The sequence below is a fragment of the Botrytis cinerea genome, chromosome 1 (genome assembly GCF_000143535.2).
Source record: "Botrytis cinerea B05.10 chromosome 1, complete sequence".
In the NCBI taxonomy this organism is placed as follows: domain Eukaryota; kingdom Fungi; phylum Ascomycota; class Leotiomycetes; order Helotiales; family Sclerotiniaceae; genus Botrytis; species Botrytis cinerea.
In genome coordinates this window covers 1,979,304-2,002,005 of record NC_037310.1, presented here as the reverse complement: position 1 = coordinate 2,002,005, position 22,702 = coordinate 1,979,304, and the positions used below count along the sequence as shown (strand labels likewise).

General features: G+C 45.2%; 5 protein-coding genes across 6 annotated transcripts; 2 read left to right on the top strand and 3 right to left on the bottom strand.

The window, feature by feature from the left end:
- Positions 1–457: 457 nt before the first annotated feature.
- Positions 458–2,008, bottom strand: BCIN_01g05750 (hypothetical protein). The gene is made up of 2 exons (XM_001561310.2): positions 1,698–2,008; positions 458–1,647 (listed from the first exon to the last, which is right to left on the bottom strand). Exons 1-2 carry the CDS (start codon positions 1,947–1,949, stop codon positions 589–591), a joined length of 1,311 nt encoding a protein of 436 aa, XP_001561360.1. The 5' UTR covers positions 1,950–2,008; the 3' UTR covers positions 458–588.
- Positions 2,009–2,306: 298 nt separating this feature from the next.
- On the top strand, positions 2,307–3,746 carry BCIN_01g05740 (hypothetical protein). Its single transcript, XM_024690571.1, has 3 exons — positions 2,307–2,478; positions 2,541–2,886; positions 2,944–3,746. Exons 1-3 carry the CDS (start codon positions 2,375–2,377, stop codon positions 3,274–3,276), a joined length of 783 nt encoding a protein of 260 aa, XP_024546340.1. The 5' UTR covers positions 2,307–2,374; the 3' UTR covers positions 3,277–3,746.
- Positions 3,747–4,549: 803 nt separating this feature from the next.
- BCIN_01g05730 (hypothetical protein) lies at positions 4,550–6,327 on the bottom strand. The gene has a single exon (XM_001561312.2). The coding sequence runs from the start codon at positions 5,794–5,796 to the stop codon at positions 4,774–4,776; it is 1,023 nt and encodes a 340-aa protein (XP_001561362.1). The 5' UTR covers positions 5,797–6,327; the 3' UTR covers positions 4,550–4,773.
- Positions 6,328–7,259: 932 nt separating this feature from the next.
- Positions 7,260–11,144, bottom strand: BCIN_01g05720 (hypothetical protein). Of its 2 annotated transcripts, XM_024690570.1 has the most exons (9): positions 10,688–11,144; positions 9,297–10,531; positions 8,746–9,186; positions 8,557–8,652; positions 8,375–8,508; positions 8,302–8,318; positions 8,094–8,196; positions 8,010–8,046; positions 7,260–7,960 (listed from the first exon to the last, which is right to left on the bottom strand). In XM_024690570.1, the coding sequence occupies exons 2-9, from the start codon at positions 10,473–10,475 to the stop codon at positions 7,679–7,681; spliced, it is 2,289 nt and encodes a 762-aa protein (XP_024546338.1). In that variant the 5' UTR covers positions 10,476–10,531; positions 10,688–11,144; the 3' UTR covers positions 7,260–7,678. The 2 variants fall into 2 exon arrangements, with proteins under 2 accessions (XP_024546338.1, XP_024546339.1); XM_024690569.1 differs by having other exon boundaries at positions 9,297–11,144.
- Positions 11,145–12,523: 1,379 nt separating this feature from the next.
- BCIN_01g05710 (hypothetical protein) lies at positions 12,524–22,696 on the top strand. Its single transcript, XM_024690568.1, has 8 exons — positions 12,524–12,823; positions 12,877–12,966; positions 13,077–13,982; positions 14,079–16,640; positions 16,704–17,112; positions 17,162–17,178; positions 17,245–17,933; positions 18,028–22,696. The coding sequence occupies exons 1-8, from the start codon at positions 12,758–12,760 to the stop codon at positions 22,310–22,312; spliced, it is 9,024 nt and encodes a 3,007-aa protein (XP_024546337.1). The 5' UTR covers positions 12,524–12,757; the 3' UTR covers positions 22,313–22,696.
- Positions 22,697–22,702: the final 6 nt, after the last annotated feature.

Here is a 22,702-nt window from a genome sequence, read left to right as displayed (position 1 = left end):
GCTATTCTGTTCCGCTCCCTTGTATGTAACAATCCTCACAAGTAGCTTCGCAACGTTACCCAAGTGCCGTGATGAGAATGAGCATATGGGAGCCCGAGTCATAGGCGGCTTGCTCGGTGTCGTTTTCCTGTAGAATGAAGAGGAAACGCGTGTTCTCTGAAAAGCAATTTCAGAATTAAGCCCCTCACTTGGTGCAGAGCAGGTATAAAGAACTCCTAGATTTTAGACCCATATCATCACATGTTCCAATGCTCTAGGCATCTTCATGTTCCTTCATTCTGTAGAAGAGAAGTCAGAATATCGTTCCGTTTTGAAAGTAGCGACATCTTGCAACAAATCGATTTTGCATTGTTTTTCGAATCGATACTCATACTCAGTCTTGGTAGACGATTGAAGGGCACGTGGTCAAGTTTATGTAAGCGGCCTTATCTTAGATGCGTCGCAGCGACGCCGAGTTTGTTTAAATCCAGTTTATATTATGAGCCCCCAGCACGTTTTATTTAAGAGAATACCAGATACATTTTTCCCAATTAAAATTTTCCCCAAGAAATCCATAGAAAAATCGACCAAGCCCCGGCCACAAACTCATCAACATGCTTGTGCTTTGGTGATTGAGGTGCCTTCTAAGAAACGCCACAGATCATTACAACAATCTTCCAGACTTTTCTCCGTCTTCCACATTAACTCCTCCTCCGCCTTGTTCGCCAGTGCTACACACTTGCCGACATCTCCTCCTCTCCTGCCAACAATATTGGTGGGGATTTTGGTTTGAGTGGCCTTCTCCATTGCGTTCACGACGTCCAGGACCGAGTATCCTTGGCCAGTACCCAGGTTATAGACCTTGAAGCCACCGCTTGGCCGATTGCTGAGAGCTGCCAGATGGCCGCGCGCAAGATCGGTAACGTGGATGTAGTCTCGCACGGCGGTGCCATCGTGGGTATCATAATCACTACCATACACGTTTAGCGCAGGCAAAGCGCCCGTAAGCACCCGCAAGACGACGGGCATCAGATTTGTCGCGGCAGCCCGAGGGTCTTCGCCCAGCAAGCCCGATTCATCGCATCCGATCGGGTTGAAGTAGCGCAGTGCAGTGATCTCCCAATCCGGATCAGAATTGGCGAGATCGCTCAAGATTGCTTCGCACATCCACTTTGTGCGTCCGTAGGGATTTGTGAGACCCGAGCATCCTGACCCCACCACATATTCTTCGCGAAGTGGCACCCCAGTATCTGCAACGGTTCCATAAACGGTCGCAGAAGAACTGAACACCATCTTCTTGATCCCAAATTGCTGCAGCAGAGCGCAGAAATCGACCAGCCCGCCAACATTGTTTGAATAGTATTTGAGGGGGTGTTGTATGCTCTCTTCGACGGCCTTGTACGCGGCGAAGTGTATGACGCCGGATATGCTTGATCTCTGACCATTGCAAAGAGTAACGGAACTCGAATCGAAACTCATCACCCCGGGATAGTCATATTTTTCGAGTATCGCTGTCATTTTGTTCATGTCTCTGAAATCCGCATCGTGAAATTTGAGTAATGGTCGGTGTCCATTTTTGCGCGGAGCACTGTAATGCTGATCGACCATCAACTGGAGCTTTTCGAAGACGGTAAAAAACGAATTGCTGAGGTTGTCGATTATGGCCACCTATAACAATTGTTAGCGATTACCCGCAAATTTGTGGGTGATATCATTACATTGTACCCAGCTTTGGCTAGTTCCCAGACTGTGTGACTACCTATGAATCCCAAACCACCGACGACCAATATCCATTGATCGTTAACTGCTTCTCTAACTGCATTTCTAACTGCAAAATCGATATCGTCGACGTCGAATAATAAGGATTTTTCGGTCAAGGGAGTTCCAACAGCACTGTTTTCGTTGTCAAAGGAGAGTCGTTCAGGAGTGGAAGCTCCCGAATCTGAGGAAGAATTTGTCGAGCCAGGCATATTATCGGTAGAATCCCTGCAAACTTAGGTACGATCGATGTGTTGAATGCGTTGGTTCCGAGGCTCAAGAAGTCTTCATATTATACCTTTTTTCACTGGCAGGGCCTCTCAGCTAACGCTCGTATATAATTATAGTCACAGCACAATAGTCGCCTGTATTGCAGCCGCGCACTACTACCAAGACCTTGCGGGATTACATTGCGTGCCATATTGGGCCACATTGGTTTCAACTCTGCTGAAGTGCAATTTCAAAAGCAACTCCTCTCGTCCGTGTCAGCCGCTACGAAACTTTCGATATAGAGGCTTAAGGCTGCCTTCCTTGTTTGGGGACTATTTTCGACAGCTTCAGAATATCTTGAAAGGGAAGTTAGGTTGCAGCAGCCTAATCCTGTAAATTTATTTCATCATCGCGTACCTGATTGACGATGTTCTTCAAGAAGAAGGCCTCAGTGATACCTGCCAAATCCAAGGTTCTCGTCCCCCTCTACATTTACCCTTCCCCTGGTGCGTGGGGACGGTTACTTCAAAGGCAAGTCGGGGAGAGCGACGGCATCTTTGGGAATATTGATCATGGGTCTGACTGAACAACAGCATCTCTACGTATCCGGGCCTCGAATTCATCGTCGTGGTTAATCCTCACAATGGCCCTGGACAATTACTTGATAGTAACTACCGAAGAGAGATCCAAACATTGAACTCATACCCTAATGTTACAGTTGTCGGTTATGTCTCTACTGCATATGCAACCAGGCAATATTCCAGTGTTCTAGAAGATGTGACAACTTACGCCACTTGGAGGCTCGAAGATGCTGGGCTCGGCGTTCGAGGCATATTTTTCGATGAAACTCCGAGCCAATGGTCCGCGTCAAACGCTTCATTTTTGGCAAATATTAACGCTGCAGTAAAAGGCAATTCTGGTCTAGGAGCAGAGCCTCTTGTGCGTGCATTTTCCAATATGTTCTATTACTACTACTGACTGATTGTCATCGAGCAGGTCATTCACAATCCAGGAACAATTCCTCACAAGAAATTGATATCTGGTCCATGTTTACCAGATATCAATGTGGTGTTTGAAGCAACTCACAAGACATATCGTGAAAACGCTTGCGAGAAAGCTCTCACGGATCTCAAGATGGACCCAGGGCGTTTGGCGTGCTTGATGCACTCTGTACCGGATTCTCTGATGTCCACGCATTCCGACGTTGTATCCGAGACACAGAAGCTGAGATCGATTGTGGGGACATTATATATCACTAGTCAGGCAACAGAACTTTATACCGATTTGGGGGAGCATTGGGAACAATTCATCCATGCTGTTAGTCTCTAAGGATCTAGAACAGGAATCTCATTTTATCTACTTTTTTTTTGGGTGGAGCATGGGACTGTGTTGGTGTCCAACTTTCAGGCTCAATGTCATGTTTTGACGTCGGATTTCACGGAAGCATTAGGAAGTAACAGCAAGTATATTGGAACCGGCAATACGGGTTTTAGTCTCTTGGCAAGCTTATTGTAAAATTTCGGGTCTACTAGAATGCTTTGTTTAATGTGGTATTTTTGGAGGCTAACTCCGGAGAATAATTTTCCGCCGAACAGGCGATGAGACGGCAACCCCCTGAGCCCTCTGCAGGGTCGGAATTAATCATCCTAATAGAATAAGCACGGCTTCTTCAACGATGATCGTGAAATATGGCACAGTAGGATTGAAAAATTGCGACCGGCCCTTCTACCCGATTCATGTTATTGCAAGTTTCCACAAAACCTCGCATCATCGATGTCAATAAAGCGAAGCGAGGTTCATGAAAAACAAAATTTCACAATTACCGTTATATTTCGCCACCCCCAAAAGCAGAATCGAACGGCTAGATCAGGAACCTAGCTGAGTGGTTGCTTGACTTGCAGCAACTATGTAAATCATGAAACACCCTGTCCGTGTTAGGGTGTCTTAGATACCCCGCAATCGGAAGTGTCTCCTTGTAGTTTTCGCGGTAGCTCGACAGGGTCTAAAATAATGCGCCCGATGCTGGTCAGATTAAGGGTGCATCGTTTTAGCCAAACTTATCCACTTTAGCATAATCTTATTTGAGGAGCTGCCATTATTTACCTAAAGTAGAAAGGTTAGTTTCACGATAAGTAGCCGCAGCTACCGGGGAAATAAATCAAGAGCCGCAACGAGTATCATTTGATCTATGTAGGGCTTATGCACATCATCATCCCAATGTTGTGTCTGTCTATGTACATTAGGCAAGGGAATTTGTGTCCAAAAGGGAAGCTCTACCTTGGGTAGGATTCCCACAAGGCAAAGAACCTGCTGAAAAGAGGACATGCTGCGAAACTGGTATATTGCTTGCTTGTGTTAAAATATAGCCAGCTGCCACAGAAACCCTAGTCGTTATATGCAGGCTGAGTTTCTATGTGTCATAATCTGGAGATTTCCGCAGGGATCCCCACACGGTCCCACGTATTCTCACCGTCCCATGTACTTTTCACTATCCCATGTACTTTTTTTCAGACGCTTGAATGATGTAAAGTTCGAGACTTGTTCGCATGTCATAACAGTCTAGACTCTAGAGTAATCACTCCTACTCCACTATGTTTCCTTATGTCATGAAATTCCTGCTACTTGTTTGAAAACAAGTAATCTTTTTTTTTTCTAGTCAATATGCTTAAGTTAAGCATGCATGGGATTTAAATAGCTACAAGCAAGCATGTGGGAAGCTTCATTGGTACACGATTTTTTTCAGCCAGATCGTATTCTATTCAGGCTAAAATATTACACTCCACTTTAAAATCCACCTCTCTGAATATTTGCAACGCCAAGATCGAATCAGCAGCGCTCTACCCAGTCATCCAGCTCCATCTTTTTGATGATGGTGAAAAAGCCATCCGCATGTATGTCTGAGCCATCACAAACTCTTGTTTTTTCCGCTTCACTAACCTTCGGTGCATCTTTTGGGTACTCGATATTGAATACGGGCTTACCATTGTCAATGAATGCCTGCCAGGTGTCACACTCCTGGTACTGCACGCACTGCTCGTTGACAGCAAACTGCACGTTGTCCAATACACGATCGATAATCTCGCCAGCATTCTTCAGACCAATCCCTAAACCCCGTCCATGGGCCTCAGCCGCCAACCACTGCATATAATCAATAGAGTCATCTTCTGTTAGTTTGAGCCCGTTGTCATTGGAATACCCATCAACGTTGTCGGGATCGACCGCATCGCATGATTGATTGACCGCCAAATCCAAGCGTGTTTGCATGATGGATCGCACATTTGGTGAGGAAATGTTAGCCCAATATTCGTTTGGCCAGTCGGGAAGCTGCTTGCCATAATCGGAAGGAAGGAAGCGATTCGTGTCAGGACGGTATGTTTCGATGGTGCCGGCTGAAAAATAACAAATTACTTTGTGGGATTGCGAATGTAAGGTACGGATTATAGGGGGGGTGGTATTGGCCGCAAGGAAGAGATCGATGTCATAGATTGTTGTATTCGCATAGATGTTGGCGGGATCGAGCGCCGCTAATAACTCGATGTTCCATGTATTGGAAGCGTTGAGATTTGGGGTCCAATATGAGGCGTTGGTAGGAGGGTACGGGTTCGATGGTGTAGTAGTAGGAGTGGATGCTGGAGGGGAGGAATGGTGATGTCGTAGACCGAATGTCAGACCCAGAGCCAAGGCTATTGCCAGGAGAAAGAGCGCGATCAGACCAAGAATGATGTTGCATTTCCTGGTGAAAATCTTGTGTGGATTAACAGGTTTCTGTTCTTTGGAAGCCATGGGTGGTGTGTTGATGGCGATCTCGCTGCTCGTGAGAGGTGTTTTGAATATTCCTCCTGAGGACATGTCGTTTCTGGCGGTAATCCGATTCGACAGTACGGCCGTCAAGGCAGCTCAAATATCCCTGATGATGTAGTGGATGTAGTGAGAGCCCGGAGAAAAAATCTCTGTTTGGAATCCTGGGCAAGAACAAAAACAAACAGATGATGGTCTTGGCAGCGAGAAGTTTTTTTTTACGGCACTGCGATAGCGACGTTTTCGTTGCATGGCCTGTCATGATGAGATTCTCTTAGACGATCCTATATAGTAAAATCCCCCAGTGAATCCTTGAGTAACCCCAAAAACGCCATCTCATCCAATACGCACAGCCTCATTAATGCTGGTGACCGACTGAGAAAAGTAATCCCCCTCCAGTTCAAAAACGATATAACCTCGTACCAAGGCTTACAGTGCCAATGCATTCGCTGCTACCGAATTTTTCAAGCTGAAATCCTACACTTCCATTCGCGGGCTACGGTGTAATGAATTTTTTTTTTTGGCTTGGAATTACCCACCCTCCCCCGAGCTCCAATTATGAAAACTGAGAATAGGATTTCCTGTCAATGCTGTCATGTACCTCGGGTTCCTTGATACACATGTTATAGCATATGTGGTTCTTGGCGCATGTCGCCCCCCAACCGTGAAGCGCCAAGCGTGAAAGCTCGCTTAGCGCTCGCCTTCCAGAAACGGAAGCGGTCTCCCGTTTTGGTGATAGGGTCTGAGGGCATATGTTTCAGGCGATTTAAACTCCGATTTAAGTGGCGTTTCACTAGGTTAGGTAGAATTTTAGCTTTGTCATGATTGTGGATACCTAAAGTTTTCAACGCATATTGAACGCCTATTACAACATTGCACCAATTTGCGAGACTTTTCGATACTTTGGCCCCATATGCCGAGCCTTGCTATAGGTAATGAATACGATATTTCAGGGGTCTGTGACACTTTTTATGGGACGATGTTAGTGTGCGTTTTTCGAGGACAAAGCCTAGAGGAGCTGGAGTGCTAGTGATGCAGCGTTCTAGGTACATGGCAGTACGAGCCGCTGGACTGCCAAGGCGAAACCGAGATAATGGGCACGTATATGCATGCATATTCGTAAAAATAAGAAAAATAAACTTGGGAAAGATCGCCGGGGTCTAAGCAGTTGGTCTAGCTAGTACCTCGTTTCTAGCTTGCAATTTCTTCCGTGTGTTTGTTTGCAAAGAAATTTCAGGAACGCTGATCACTTTATTTGCGCATGAAAGTATTGCCAATTGGGTTAAATAACTGCGGCGGCTCGTATCGAGAAAGTGGTATCCGAATGAGACGGCAGAGAAAAGCGGTAGGCGCTTTGGCAAGCTAGGAGACTTTTTTTTTTTTTTTTGCGGGGGATCGGTACGGATACGGTGTGATTGTGGAATGCAGGGTACAGAAGTCTAAATTTTGTGTAATCCGAGCCTTCCGGACCCACTAATTAGTACAAGGGTCGTAAATACACCTAATCTGGGAGGTGATAATCGATATTTCAATTGAATTGACATATCCATATGGTGATGTACATCTTGGCTCACTGATGAAGCAGGAGAGAACTCAAAAGGATCTTTGTAGGGTCACATTCATGCTTAGGATAATAAGGAAAGAGAAAGTTAGAACCCGAACAGATTAGATATATGATAGATGTAATTTGAAGCTTCCCATTAAGATAGAATGGTTCATTATCTGAACGGTGATAATCCTACTTTAAGTATGTAGGAAGAGCACGAAACTTTTAACCCAAGAATTGTGATAGCGTAAAGACGCGTACCACTGATAAGAAGAGAAAGTTTTTGATGCGAGGCAAAAGATACTGGCAGTAAGTGCTCCTTCCCAGCTCCCCTTCTCGGATCAGGCCATAATTAATCTTGCGTTATGCTGAGTAAGACTGGCGTGCTTAGCTGCTCGTTATGGGAATTGGTGTGGTTAAAGTGAAGCTGACAGGCGCGCCAGACAAAGTGACCCACAGTGTTGTAGGGTCGTTACCAATCTGCTCGACAGTGGCCCCTTGGGTATCAGTGACTGAACCTGGGAGAGTGACCGGGAGCGGTGTCGAGCAGGTGTTGCCATTTGCAGAGAGTGTGAAGCCTGTGATCGATGAGCTGGTAGTATCGAGTTGATATGACAAGCTAGCTCCACAAGAATCTCGTGTCATTCGATTGACAAATATAGCAGCAAGCTGATGACCGGTTAGAAGATATACAGTTAACAGGAGCCTTAGGACTTACGTCGTCATGTTTGTGGGTGATAAGAGGCCAATCAACCCTATACTCGGTCAGTACGGATGAAAACATCGCAGAAACAAAACTCACAATCGGACGAATTCTTGAGTCACGGTCTCAACCCATGCCATGAGCAGCGAAAGTTGCGCTGTCACTCCATTGATAGTGTACGTTGCCGCTCCTGTGTAGCGCACTACATCATTAATGAATTAGTAACTGCTTATCATGGTGGCCTGTTTGGATACCACATCAAGCGAATCGTGGTGAGGAAGAATCAACAGGAGGGGCCATAACTTACAATTGGCTTGATGGAACCTATTTCAAAAAATTAGCAAACACTCATGGAGAGAAGAGCGGAATGTGGCACTAACATGAAGGCATCATGGTGAAGACCCAACAAATGTCTGACATTTGTCTGTTTCTCAACCTCAAGGAGAGTGTTTATATCACCGGATCCGGCACTGGTGTTGATCCATTCCAACACGGTACAATCAGGCATGTCGCACTAATTTGTGTCAGATTTAGCGATTCTACTCGATCAAGTCGAACTTACATTGTAGTAAATGTTGGTTGCCCATCTTGGAGTCACTTGGATACCAGCATAGCCGTTGGCCTCAACTGTTGTGAACAAAGGCCAATGCTCATTTTCCTGTGTTCACATTAGCGAAATTTGTGTGGAAAAAGGTTTGTGCAACAAGAGAAAGAGGGGTTTTCCGAAAACACGGCACGCAGCAACACTTACGGTATTCAAGAGAGCCGCTCTGGTATTGTCTCCAACTGCATGCGTGATACCGCTGTCAGCCCAGGCCCTAAGCGCATCACCATTGTGAAGCCCCGTGATGGCAGGTGGAATAAGTCCCTGTGGACTGAACTTTTCTGCATTGGCAAATCCGGTCGCAGTAAGCCAGGCTTGATTCCAGGTCATCTCTCGATATACATCGGCGTAAGTCGCATTGTTTTGATCCTCGTGTGTGAACGTGTGAGAAATGTGTGCAAAGGCATTAAGATTAGAGGGGGTGATCCACCACGTGAGTAGAGAATCGTCGCTTAAGCATGCGGTGGTATAATTGGGGTAAAGAACCGATGTTTTGGGCCAGATATCGGTTCCGGTTCCAAGGGGCTTGACCCACTCCAATGGTGTATCGATTTGTTCGCCATACTCAATGGGTCCAGGAGAACAGACCTGAAGTCAAAAGTTAGTTTTGCTCATCTATTGGGCTGAAATTGGAACGCAAACGAGACCGAAAAGCGGAGAGAATGAAGTAAGGGTCACATGATCAAAGGAGTACATACACTTTCGCTTGCGTTGATTTCATCGGATTTTTCGACATTTCCATTACCATTATGTCCAACTTCAATGAACCAGTTACTTCCAGCATTCAATTTAGAGTTAACCGAACCCATGAATGTAATATGCTGAGCCAAGTCGGCCGTGCCAATGCGGTAAGTCGACCCAGCAGGTGAATAAATATCTGACTCCAAGAACATATCGTCAATCTGTGTGCTGAGTAGTGCTCTTCTGTATCCAGTGTAGAGACTTCTTGTACCCCAGTCGATCCAAGCATGTTGCAACCATACAGATGTGACAGCCCAATCTGTGGAAAATGGAACGTAAAACACCATTTGTTCTCTGCCATTAATATTATTGATTACACCTGCTGTACTTGCGGTAGTGAATTGGCCATCAGAAGAGGCTCCTAGTTGTAGAAACTCCTTTGCCAGCGTCGAGTTTGTGATTTGAGTAGGATAGTGGTATATGCCCTTGGTACTCATGGTCGCACCGGTCTTGAGTCCCGCCTTAGGGAAGGCTGAGTTGTCGGAAATGTGAACAAGCTGCTCGACACCATCATTGCAACAAGCTCCTAGTGCCTCTGTACCGAATGCAGCGGATGGATAAGAATCAAGTCTCACCAATCGAACGCGAAAGGCGGTTTGATAATTGTAGATTGCTTGCCATTGGTCGGCTGTAATTGCACTTTGATATCCCAAGTCAGGGTAGGAGTAACTCAGTTCTGACATAACAACAATGAGTCCATAATTTCCGTGGGTTTCTGAACTGTTCAAGGTTGGTAGTGCTACACCAGCTGCAGGGACGATCAAGGTTTCATATGGGATTCCTCGATCATTGAGCCCACTCCAAGCAGAGTATGCGGAGACTGAATCTCGTGCAATGACAAGAACTTTACTGCTGACAGTATCAACTGCATCAGTAGCAATAAGCTCTGCTAGAGGGGGGGTAGCAACAGTAGTATTGGCAAGGACAGCTAGCGTTCCAATGGATACCGTAGCGAGAGGTGCGGCAGGAACTGTCGAGGTCATAATAGCCTGAGGGTTGGTAACCGCAACTGATTCTGATTGAGGGAGATTATCCGCCTCAGCGGGATTTCGGCGATGAGCCCGATGGCCAAGAGCTGCATCTAGGAACAAGCTCAGAGGGAGAATATGGGTAACGAGGTGGTACAATAACACCATCTTGAATGTTCAAGGAAGGCCAATTAATAGAATAAAGTTTAGATCTCAAACCTTCGCTACAACGAGTGTTATTTGGTATTTAAATGAGAAAAGAACGAGAAAGATTGATGGCAATGAATATCGTAAAACGAGGGTGTACTTGTCTCGACTTAAGAAGTAAAATGAAATGAAGCAACAAGTCTCCAAGCACGTAAAATTCTCATCTCACTCACGAGTAAGTACCACATTGAAGAAACTATTGAATCTACGCACGCATTCTGACAGCCAAGGACAACGTTACTTGCCACAGCACCATAGGCTCGATCGTACTTTCCACTAAGGCTTCGGACACGAGCTTTACGGCTACAGGTTGGTCGAACACGGGATCTAAAGCCGCGTGTGGTCTGAGATAGGCCTTATGAGACGAAGAATATGCAAAAGAAATGAGTTAGGAAGGAAGATAGATGAAAAATCGAACAAGGATGTGTATCGGAACGTCCCAGAACACGAAATAGCCGACATGACAGCAGGAAGGGCTGAGCTCATCCAATCCACACGAAAGCTGATGGAGAGCTGAATGACACATGGTCTCTGAAAATTCTGATTGTAACAATCCGAACAGTATCGATGGTCAAGTGTTGGCCAAATGAGAGCCAAAATGTGACTGCAGTAGGCATTGTCTTGGGGAACGTTTGGAGGCCTATGCCATAAATTTCAATCCCTGGGATGTAAGCGACTAGGACTAGGTGGGTATAAACATTCATGGAGAAGGGAAGGGTTGCTGGGGGCGGCAGCAAGCATCATGGTCCAATAGATATTTAGCGCGGTATGCAAGAAGGATGTTATATTAAAGTTGCGATGAGAGTGGTCCAACCGTCCAAGCGGTGTCTCGAGGGAAAAAACAAGCTTTTGGAACCCCTTGCAAAGCGACAGGCTTGTGGAGGCTAATGTATAATTACCCCTTTTGGAGCGAATGGAGATATATATGGATATATATAGAAATTTTAGCTGGAAAAGACTTAGGAGACGTTCACGTACAGAGTAGATGACCAAGGCTTGGCCCCGAAGTAGCTCCAAGGAAAGATTAGATGATGTGGGGCGCTAGTACTATTCTGGATATTATTAAGTAAAAAGATTTTCCGCTCCCGAGGTCCGGTTAAATACCCCTCCCCCTTCATCTCCGGTTGGCGACACGAACCATCGTCGCAGTCACAGTCGTAGTCGTAGTCGCAACCAATTCCTCCATCGTAAACCCCCATCCATCGAGTCAGTCCCAGACGAATGCTACAGGAGCCCACCGAGTCCACCGAGTCCACCAGGCCCACCTGAAACAATTCGATCACAAGCTCTGTTCACTATTCATCTTGAAAAGAAAAGACGTACGAGAGGCTGGACTATTCCCTGCCCTCCCCCCCAAGGCACCCCATAATTCCAATATCATCTCAACTCACAGTTACACCACATCCCTAACCGCCACATGCCCAGCGCATCCCCTATAGCGAAAACGCATCGTGCACCATACGAAGCTGAACCTTGGACCAATATGCTCGATACATGCTGAATTTGACAATTGTGCTGTCAAACTTTGATCCCTCGGGTATCGAATGTTCCAACATCCTTCTGTGGCGTGCGATGTGTACTCTCCGTGCTGACATTGTGCGTATGGCATCATCATCCAACGATCTGCAGCTACCAGGTATTCCTTCCGAAATCCAATATTTGCTTTCTTTTCAATGTATTTTGATCTTGCAATCGCACCTGCGGTGCAGGGCCACGTGTATATGGATTTGGGGTTTAAACGACCAGTTCCTACTAGCCCTCGCCCGTATCTGCAAACTACGTTACGAAACGAAATGCTTTGGTACAGAGGAGCTCAGAGCGACTGTAACCACTTTGACAGTTTCCGGATACGGGGTGCCAAGCATTGGAAATCAGGCGAAGTCGCGAGAACAGAAACTCGCAAATAATCCTATTCCTGGATTACCACTACCCGCTCTTTAGAGCATGGGCTGAAGAGTCCTAGTAAGTATCTACAAGTAAGTAACATTGATAGCCACCTAGACCTACTTGGGGAGGGGGTGCCCAATCTCTGTATCCTCGACGCGGTCTACGCCCACGCCATCTCAATGAAAATCTTGTCGTAGATCTGACTTTTATTATGACGGATGTGCTCCACCGCGACTTCTCCTGATGGTTTCTTTCCTTGACTTGTAACGTTCACTTTCACTTACCACATGTTATTCGTTGCCGTTTACTTTCGTTCTCTCTGAAGAACTCCTCGTTCTTCGGTCTTCATATCATTTATGGCTCAAATCACAGGCCTTGAAGCTGCCTCTTGGGGGGACTTAACAAAAGATTGGTGGCAGTTTGTAATCTTTCCCATGCGTCTGGCTGGCTGTTTCCCCTGTTAATTTTTGAACAGATTCTCATTGCATTTATCCTTGCTTCTGTTGGTCTTGGCTTGAGCTTCATATCTTATCTTGCCTTCCAGAGCTCAATAGAGGCTTATCGAGTAAGTAAAATAGCAAAGAATATCTTCATATCTTATCGCAGACCTCAAAGGTTCATGTGATAAAGCTTCATGGCTGTCAACATCTATAGCTAACGTTCTTCTGTATGTAGAAATGGAAATCTGCAAAGCAATCTGTCCCCGCGTCCATCAAGAAGTATCTTGTCAAGACTCTTTCTGAACTATCACATTATAAAGTCGTCGCTGTCGAGAAGAAGCCCGAAAGCTTTGGAGTATACTTAGGTGGGTTCAATCATACGCCAACAAGTGAAGACCTGCAAGTGTTAGCACAATGGGACCTTCTTGTTGTCGATGCCTTTCAGGAGAATGTAATCCATGTTCTATCATCCGGGCTTTACTACAAACCGCCACAGGTCCTGGCAAGACTTGATATAAGCCTTGTTGTGCCGCAGCAATGCAAAGGTTCAGCGGCGCTCGAAGGTGCTATTGCCTGGGTCACCAAGCTATTAGCTTCATCAACAGCGTCAGGTAGCGATTGCCGTTTTTCTGGGATTTTAATTAGCAATTGGTATGATCAACTACCAAGTCCAATGCTCATCGAATTCATTACCTTCATTCATAAACTTGGATTCCAGACCTATCTCGAAACATCATCTCCTGGATTTTTACGCGATCCTAAATTGGCAGAACTGAATGAAGTAGCTGGCCTGATAATAAGAAATGGCACAATATCATCAAATGGGGACGAACGGGATGCATTTCAGATGCAAGAGATGAGGCCCACCATCAAAGCTTTTGTTTCTCAAGCGTGCCTCCGGCCATTCGTTGTCTGTTTATGGGAGACTCTGGATGATGGGGTAAATCCAGCAAACGCCATTGTCAGAAGATCCTACCAATGGTCAAAGTTCTATAGCGCGCTATCACCATGGATTGGTTCAAATTCTGATTTAACTTCAACATCTCATGGCATAGACCAAAAGGAACCGTTGGGAGCCTTTTCATGGCTCAAGGAGCCTGGAGTCATGGAGGCACATAAAAAGTGGCGCCTGAACCATACTGTAAGCACATCATCCAATATAGCACTCTATCCTTGATCACCATCCAAAAATTTACTCCTTGGCCATCCACACCAAACTTTACTAACGCTGGTTCAGATTGCTAATGAATATATACCGGAAATGACGGACCTAGCTGAGAACATTCTGGGAGCGCTCTCCATTGAAGTCGACCTCCAGCCATCGGAGAAATCTAACCAGCTCTCATTTGCCGATGTAGACCTTGAAATGCCCTCTGCCACTCCTCAAGTGCTTTTGGACCTACCAAGAAATTCATCTGATGTTAACCTACCGGGATTTTCCAGTAGATCTCTCACGCCGGCAGAATCACTTTTATCCATCCACGCACCGAACCGTAGATTCTCCGATGGTCCATATTCGTATCTCAATCAATCACCTGGGAATCCCATATCAGCGTCTCCTGGTGGGTCATCCAACGACTTCCTTGGATGCTTTCCACTTGGGGTTCATGCTTCCAGAAAATCGTTTGATGAAATCCTCCAATCACAAAAGAAACTCAAATCCCTTGATCTTCTCGATCCGATCGATAATAATGTGTTGAAAGAAATTGGTGGCAAATTAAGCCAATTTTGTAATCAGCACGGAATGGTGGAGCTTTCAGCGTGGCATGCAGCGATACAAGAACTTGCGAATCAGCTTTGTGCCTTAGCTGATGATTCTGCCCCCACAGACTTCATCAGAGTGTACAAGGGCCTTGACTCGGGATTGCAGTACCAAAATGAAAGTCGCTACTGGGCAGTGTTTGCGTTCGAAGAGCGGACTAAGCTTGACATTTTCATGTCAAGAAATGTTCAAGATCTCAGTGGAACAATCTTGCATACATTCTTATCAAGTCGTGGCTGTCCTCGCCACGAATCATTTGAGGCAGAGAAAGGATTTTGGCAGTGGTCCACACAATCAGATTCATACCTACCTCCACGATTGCTCAATGACATAAGCTCTCTCTCGCCATCAGAGCTGCTTAGATTTCTTCAGACATTGCAGTTATCTTCCGTCAAGGGCAACGGGGATTTGATCGATTCGATAATATTTGCATGCGAAAGAGAATTACTAGACTCCACAGACTTTATCCAGATGAAAGATGCCTGTTCTGTCGGTTACCTAGGGAATCAAAAATCTCCACAAGATCTCATAGCATTAAGATCAAAATGGCACGTGGACAATAACTCGCAGCATCCTTCTGAGGAGAATGCTCTCTACGTCTTCAACCAAATCAATGATGCAATCACTATTGTATTAAAAGAAAGAAGATTGAACACACTTCAGGCTATCACGAAGGCTCTGATTGAGATTATGGAGGCGAAAAAGATTGACGCCCGTGTTGATATTATTTGCCTTGCTTTATTTTCTGTTTTTCGGAAGCACGCTTTTGATGAGGCGTATGTTGAAGTCACTGATAGAAACACCTTGTTCAATGATCAGAGCGACCAGGCGGCTGCATTTGCGGAGCTTTTTGCAACGGGAGCCCGATGCGAGTCTTACTTTGACATGACCCCTAGTTGTTTCGGCAAATTACTATCGGATCGTTATCGGACTTGTCATCATCAACCTGGCCGGGAGCCTCCAATCTGGACCGATGCTGATCCTTCAACTCCCTCAGCCTATGCAGCTGCAAAGATTGATATCGGAGATTTTAAAGCCAAGGGTCTTTCTGGGACAATGAGATTTACTTTCTTGAGTGTTTTCGCGATACCAGCACTTTTGGATATCCTGCTATTAACAAGCACTGGCAAAGGTCTCTACTTGAGTGGAAATATGAGTCGCACAGCTCAGCATTCTGCTACGTTGGCTTTGATGATTTCCCTTTTAATATCAGGCATGTGTGGCACATGGATAACATGCGGCGGTTCTTACTATCTCATTTCAATGGCCTTTTCCGCAATGAACCAATTCATAGCGACGAGAATCGTTGGCGGTGTTGCTTTCTCACTTGCCGCTGGCTTGATTGGCTTGATTGGTCTTGGTATCAAAGATGGTATCGTTGCAGGGCTAGTATTCTTTTTGTACTTGTTTGCACTAAGCACCTATTTGATACTGCTTGCAACTCTGGCCAATTTTTCTTATCCAGGTACCACTTTCCAATCTGGACGTCCAGTTATCCTCATGATTTTACCTGTCTTATTTGTTTCACCAATCACAACAATTTTTGTTCCTGGTTATGATATCTATATCTATTTGAGTGTCTTGTATGTCTTTATATTTCTTCTCGCTTTGGGAACTCGACACACAGCATCTAAATGGACTACATGGCATCAAAATATTGAAAAGATTAGTGACAAGGAATTGAAAGAATGGTATATTAAGACTCACAAGGACGGCGATGACCGTGCATTCGATGGAATGACCGATCCGGCAGCCTTGAAAATTTCAAGAACTGCAATGATTGAAGAAATAAGAAAAGTACGAAGTGGCTTTCGACATAACTGTCAGGATCCAACTGTCAAATCGTTGGTGGACAGCTATGACGCAACAATATTTCTATTGAAATGGTACTCGGGCTACTCGGGAACGCCACTACCAATGCCATATTCATCAACTTGGAACATGCAAATTAAGGTTGCTCTGGATACTCTCAAGCAAATGCAAACAGGTCTTAGGTTGCACAATGCTTTTATCCATTGGCGTCAGGCTGGTGATGAGGTGAGTAATTTTCTTTCACCATATAATTATTAAATTGCGAAATGAAATACTAAAATAAGGCAGGTTGGTTGTAGTCTTCTCTACTTTATCGTAGCACTTCTCGACAAATGGAACTCACTTCTTGCCGGTGGACGTCTCCTCGGGCTATCGGCGCAGAATACAAGATACCGGATGCCTGTTGGCTTTGCTTTGGCTTATTACCTAATTGGTGCAGTTCTTCTAGATCTCAATGCCGCAAAGCTTCATACCATGACAGCTGAAAGTCAGAATATGCTGATTGGCGACGTCTCTTCAATTCCAGACGCAGTCGACGCAGGTGTCAAGGCACGGAGACACCTTTATTGGAGTATGCTGGGACGGTACTCATTATTTCATGTTTGGAGTTTAGCTGTAGCCTCTAGTCTTCTCTGGGTATTTGACAGCACAGAGGCTTCAACCCTTCTTTTTATTGCTTATGTTGGAGCCTATACAGGTAAGCACCATTTCCATGATTTGAAACGTTTGTTAATAAGTATCCACAGGTTTACTATTCTATCAGGTACATTTCCTTGTCAAGAACCTTGACAAAAATTTTTAAATCTACATCAGCTAAACTCTCATCTAGTACACAAAAATTTTCGCGGGCCCTCGAAGTCTCAAGCCTCTTCTCATAGCCACTTGCGTTGGCCTTCCCTCTGGACAAATACTTAGACATTTTCTTCCTCAATTCGAGTACTGTGATGTGGTAGCGCTTGCGGCAGCAACATGGACTGCAGCATTCCTCTCTCTATATTACGCGGGCATTAGAGCAAAACCAGTTGATACGATGGACTCCGAAGGTCGCATTTGGAATAAGATATCACAAGATAGATCATTCCACGAATTCACAAGTCCGGGTCGTGAGTTATTACTATCTCAAGACGAGCTCCGCATGACTTTCGAGAATCTGGATGCCCTTAACGATGACGAAAAATATGAAGTCGATCCTATGACACATCCCGGTTTGGAAATTAAGTCGATTCTACATCATGCTGTTGGAATATTTGAAGAGATCAAAGGCAGCTCGGTTGATTCAATCCCAAATTTTGCTCTGAGTGCATTTCCGGAAGTAAAGGCATTATTGGATGAGACCATCACAGCTTTTGAAAGTGGAAAGATTGTGGTCGAATGCGTCGCTATGTCTATGTTCTCTGATGAATTCAAGGACCTAAAAGCAATTGGCTGCGATTCCAGTAATCTAATGAGGATCATCATTGGTTGCGAAACAATGGATGCGATGGACCAGAATTCAAGCATCAGTCTTTTCTGCCAGGCGTAAGTGACATTTCTCCTATTGCCGCCACCAGTGTCAGATTCCTTACTGGAGTCATTCTATAGCCCGACCATTTTTAGTGCTAACCTGCTACAGGACTGCCGAAATACTGCTTCACATTGCAGCCGAAACTTTTCAGGGTGTTTCGCACGAAGACGCTATACTCCTGGAATCATTGCTCTCTTCCGTTTCACCGTCAGGCCTATTGGAGCAAACCCTTGTACCTCAGGGACTACGAAACTTCTTGAATTTCTCAAACCCCTCAAAAGCCGATGCAGAAAATGTTGCGACCTGTTTTGATGACGAAATCCTTAGACATACAGCTATCGGATGCAACCCAAACATTGATTGGGAAGGACTTCCTACAGAGATTCGAGAGCTCATTCTCGACAGATGCACGGGACAAGTTGATGCATTGACAACTGACCAGCATAGTTGGGTACGAGCGAACAAGCTCAAAGGCCTACCCATCGCCACTTTCTTAGCTCGCCGCAATTTTGGTGCCTTCGTTGCCACTGAAAAGAAACGGTACACATTGGAATTTGCGAAGACTGCTCCGGTAGAGAGTTCCGATAAGCATGAAAAGTCTAACATAATGAACTTATTTGGAAAGACACAAACACGGAGATTGACAGCAGATTTAATCACAAAACAGCTGAAATGGCCATTCAGTAAGGTTTATCATACGATTGGGCATTGCCTGAAGTTATTCGCGATAGCATTTGTGGCAGAGCCAGAGTTGCAAAGAGAGCTCAATTATACCATGAAGTCAACTCCAAAGTACATGCGATCGATTGTCATGTTCTTGATAACTGGAATATGGTCATACGCGAATTTTTTGCAGGGTATTTTGATGCCCATTTTCTTGCTCCATGGTAGAAAGAATGTAGAAACTCTCTGGAAACAAATACGTGGTACGACAGTGTCATTAAAGCGTCAAAGGATAATGATAGACAGCACTGGAGGGTCTTCGACAGCATTTGTTCGAGTCCCGGATACAGCCAGCATTACTGGTAGCCATATCATTAACAATGGTAGGGAAGGTGCTGAAGCCATACAAGAGTCGTTACTCAGCAATGGCATCTGCGAGCTCCGACAATATGGTGGTGTCCTCAAGCAAGAGCCAGCCGATTCAGCCAAGCTTGAGCGCATTAGCATTTACAGCAAGGATCTTCTTCTTTTACGCAGAGAAGACTATGTCAAAGGCGTGAAAGCAAACGTTTATGAATATGAATACGACTTGGAAAAGATTTCAAAACAGAATGTCATGACAACACGTCGGCGCTATCCGATTTCGCGACGATGTGTGGAAGGGAGTAACCAATTTGAACAAGTGTTGTTCAATAAACAAGGTCTTGTTCAAAGTGGGTCCTACATTCTCGATGGAAATCTCGTGCGCTTCAATTGCCATTATAGACAAAACAGCAATTTTGAAGATGAGTTGTTGAGAGCAGAGTTTGTATTGCCGCATATGTTTTGCATGGTTTCATGGGCCGCTCCTCCTGCTAAACGTCAAGACAAGCTGGACACATGGATACCCCATTCACAAGTTATCGAGGCCACCTTTGTCATCGGCCCCGATGTATATGAGTCACAGTGGTCATATGATCATAAATATCATCCAACCATATACACAACATTGAATGGCGAGCCTGTCGACACACCTGCGCTGATAGAATGGGATCATCTCGGAGTCCTCAAAAAGCCCACCAACTTTGCATTTCGCCATGATGATCACATGATTGGCTTTAAATCATTACGCTCACATGCTTTGCCCAGATGGCTAGGCATGAATACCCATCAAAATCCAGTCTCCACTTCGAAAGCTAGGTCGAGGCTATGGCAAGCATGGAAAAACAATTCGGCGTATGATGGTGTAATCATGAGATGGCTTGACGAAAGACTTCTTCGACGGGAACCAATGTTGCGCCCATATTATCGAAGACGTGATCACGGCAACCTCAGGCTGGCTGAAGAATATTTGCATGAGAATGCAGACGCAATTATGGCCGTTATCGATCTTGATAAATCAATTTCGGGATGGGCACCACTCGCATTTCAGATTGCAGATTTGTACGCATTTGGACAGGGGGGTTCTGCCAATGCTCGCACGAGGTCTGCCCCAGATTTCAAAAGCGACGAGCTTCATGTTCTTGCCACAGACTCCGGAACTTGGCCCAATGAAGGAGGTGGGGTGTCTGCATGTCGAAGAGACATGGTAAACAATCTTAAGGCAGCGAAATGGTACATGATTTCAGAATCAGCGAATGACTTTGGAGTGCCTAAACATCAAACACAAGAGAACGTCCAAACACTGAAAGTCATTCCAATTTGGGGACTCGATTTCATGACACCGACCCATGGAATTTTCAGAGATCGATTAGATTCAGAGGTCATTCATGCTGTCAGAGATGCGACAAAATTAGACATTCAGAAGAATTTTGTTCCAATTCTCAAAGCTCTGGTGAAAGGGGCTAGAACGAGTCAATATTCGAACAGTGACATTCTCCAATCAACCCGAGCTTTGGTCAACCTAAACGCGTATTTCTCCCAAGGAAAACATTGGACGGGTGTCTGGAACAGTAGAATCGTTAAGAATGCCTGGCGGAACCTATGGATCTCACAAGACCTTGTGAGCCCAACTCCCTCAGAGGGTTGGTTTCAGACTGAGATACCTACAATAGCTCAACTCGACGCCGCACTCGATCTCTGGTTTCGCTACTTGTTTATATTCTCTCTTCCCATGCCTGAGAGGATTCCGGCGATTTTCCAAGCGTCACATCATTCCGTCAGTGCTTCGTATGGAATTGTGTGCAAGATTACTAGGGGCAGCACATTGCAAATCTGGGATCACGCTATTAGTTGGCGCGAAACAAATCTCTACCTGTCTTCAGATCTTTGCTCTCTACCACCATTTGTCAGAAACTCGTTACTTGGTCTCATGAAGCTCACCAGTCAACTGACACTTCACCACGCCGATATCATTCTACCTTGCGCCGACTTCTTCAATCCTGGATGGGAAATCGAAATTGGATCACACCAAGGCAAACTCGAGCACCGAAACATTTTCAAGCGCAAGATTGATCCTGTCGTTAATGGTATCCCACCTGCAGATATCTCTAAATTCAGTCCAATCAAGGAGACAACTTCACCTTTGCCAACAGTCACCATGCTTTCTCATGTTTGGTATGCGAAGGATATCAAGACTGCCATTTTAGCTGCTGATATCATTGTAAATGTATGGGGATTTAAAGACTATCGCCTCGATATCTACGGTGCAATTGACAAAGCACCACAATACTCAACAGACTGTTTCGAAATATTAGCCTCCAAATCCTTACCAGGCTATGTCAACTTGTGCGGAACTGCAAGCCCAACTGATGTGCTCAAGAAAACTTGGGTCTTCCTTAATTCTTCTATCTCCGAGGGGCTTCCCTTAGCATTGGGCGAAGCAGCTTTGACTGGCGCGCCTGTTGTATGTACAGATGTTGGGGCTTCCCTTCGGGTTCTTACAGATTTCAACACCGGCGACTGCTTCAGTGCTGTGGTTGCCCCCAATGATGCACAAAGTCTTGCAAGAGCGCAGATCAATATGCTTGGTCTTTTGGACGAATGGGCTCCTTATGCGAATGACCCTCAAGGTTACAAGCCTCCTTCTATCATCGATAAGCCTTCTGCAGAAGAAGTTGCGATTATTACCAAGAGAATGTATGAGAAGAAAGGCGAACTTCGAGCCCTTGGAATGCGAAGTCGAGAAATTGTTCAAAAATCTTTCGGAGGCAACAGGTATCTCAGAGAGCATGAGCAGATGCTCTGGATTGGAAAGTCTCGCTACGACATAAAATTCCCTTCAAAACAACCAAGACCCACATTAAGACCTGCACTACCATCACTCGCAGTAGCAAGTAACATGTGGGGACAAGCATCTATACCCTCTGCTATCCAGACTCGACCTATGCGACCATCCATCTTCCGGGGATCCAGTCCTAGCATAATGGCACGATCCATGCAAGCAGCTTCAACCGTTGTTCCATCCCCCACTCTCGAAAGACCTACTTCCATCATGGGTTACGGCAGTGGTGTCAAGGGTTATCAAAATATCAACGATTACTTCGCCGGCTACCGACCTGGCGATAGTAACGCCTCTACTCCCGATCTCCAATTCCTCACGCCTCCTGGTATCCACACGCCCGGTGGTAATTCTGTTAGAAGCCAGTCACCGATGAGGAAAGGGGCATCTACACGTCTTACGATGCTCTCTAGAGGCAGCACTAGTTACGATACTAGATCTGAGAGTTCCTCATTAATCGTACCCTCTAAACGATTACCTGGAGAGGATTCATTCCTTCGTGATCTGGACACCGCTCTTGGACGCGTGTAATTTTCTTTTTTTCTGTCACCAGTTTTCTTGTACATCATATCATACATGGTTCTTTTTCTTTCTTTCTCCAAAATACGGTTTTTTCTTCATATACCACACATTGCATTTTCACACAAATTGTGATTAAAAGTTTCTCGGGTCATTCAGGTTCACAATTCACAGTACATCGGGTTTCTTCTGGGTATATTTCTTCTCTTGTATCGATCTCTCACATTCATTTGATAGAATTATGTTTATATATCTATTTTAATTGTCTATACAGGCGGAATTCTCAGTTAATAGGCAGAGGCAAAGAGATCATACAGAGAAATAAATGGGCATGTTAGCATGATATAGCATTTTAGATCTTCTTAATACATAATGAATCTTTACATCATATTCGTAACAGTC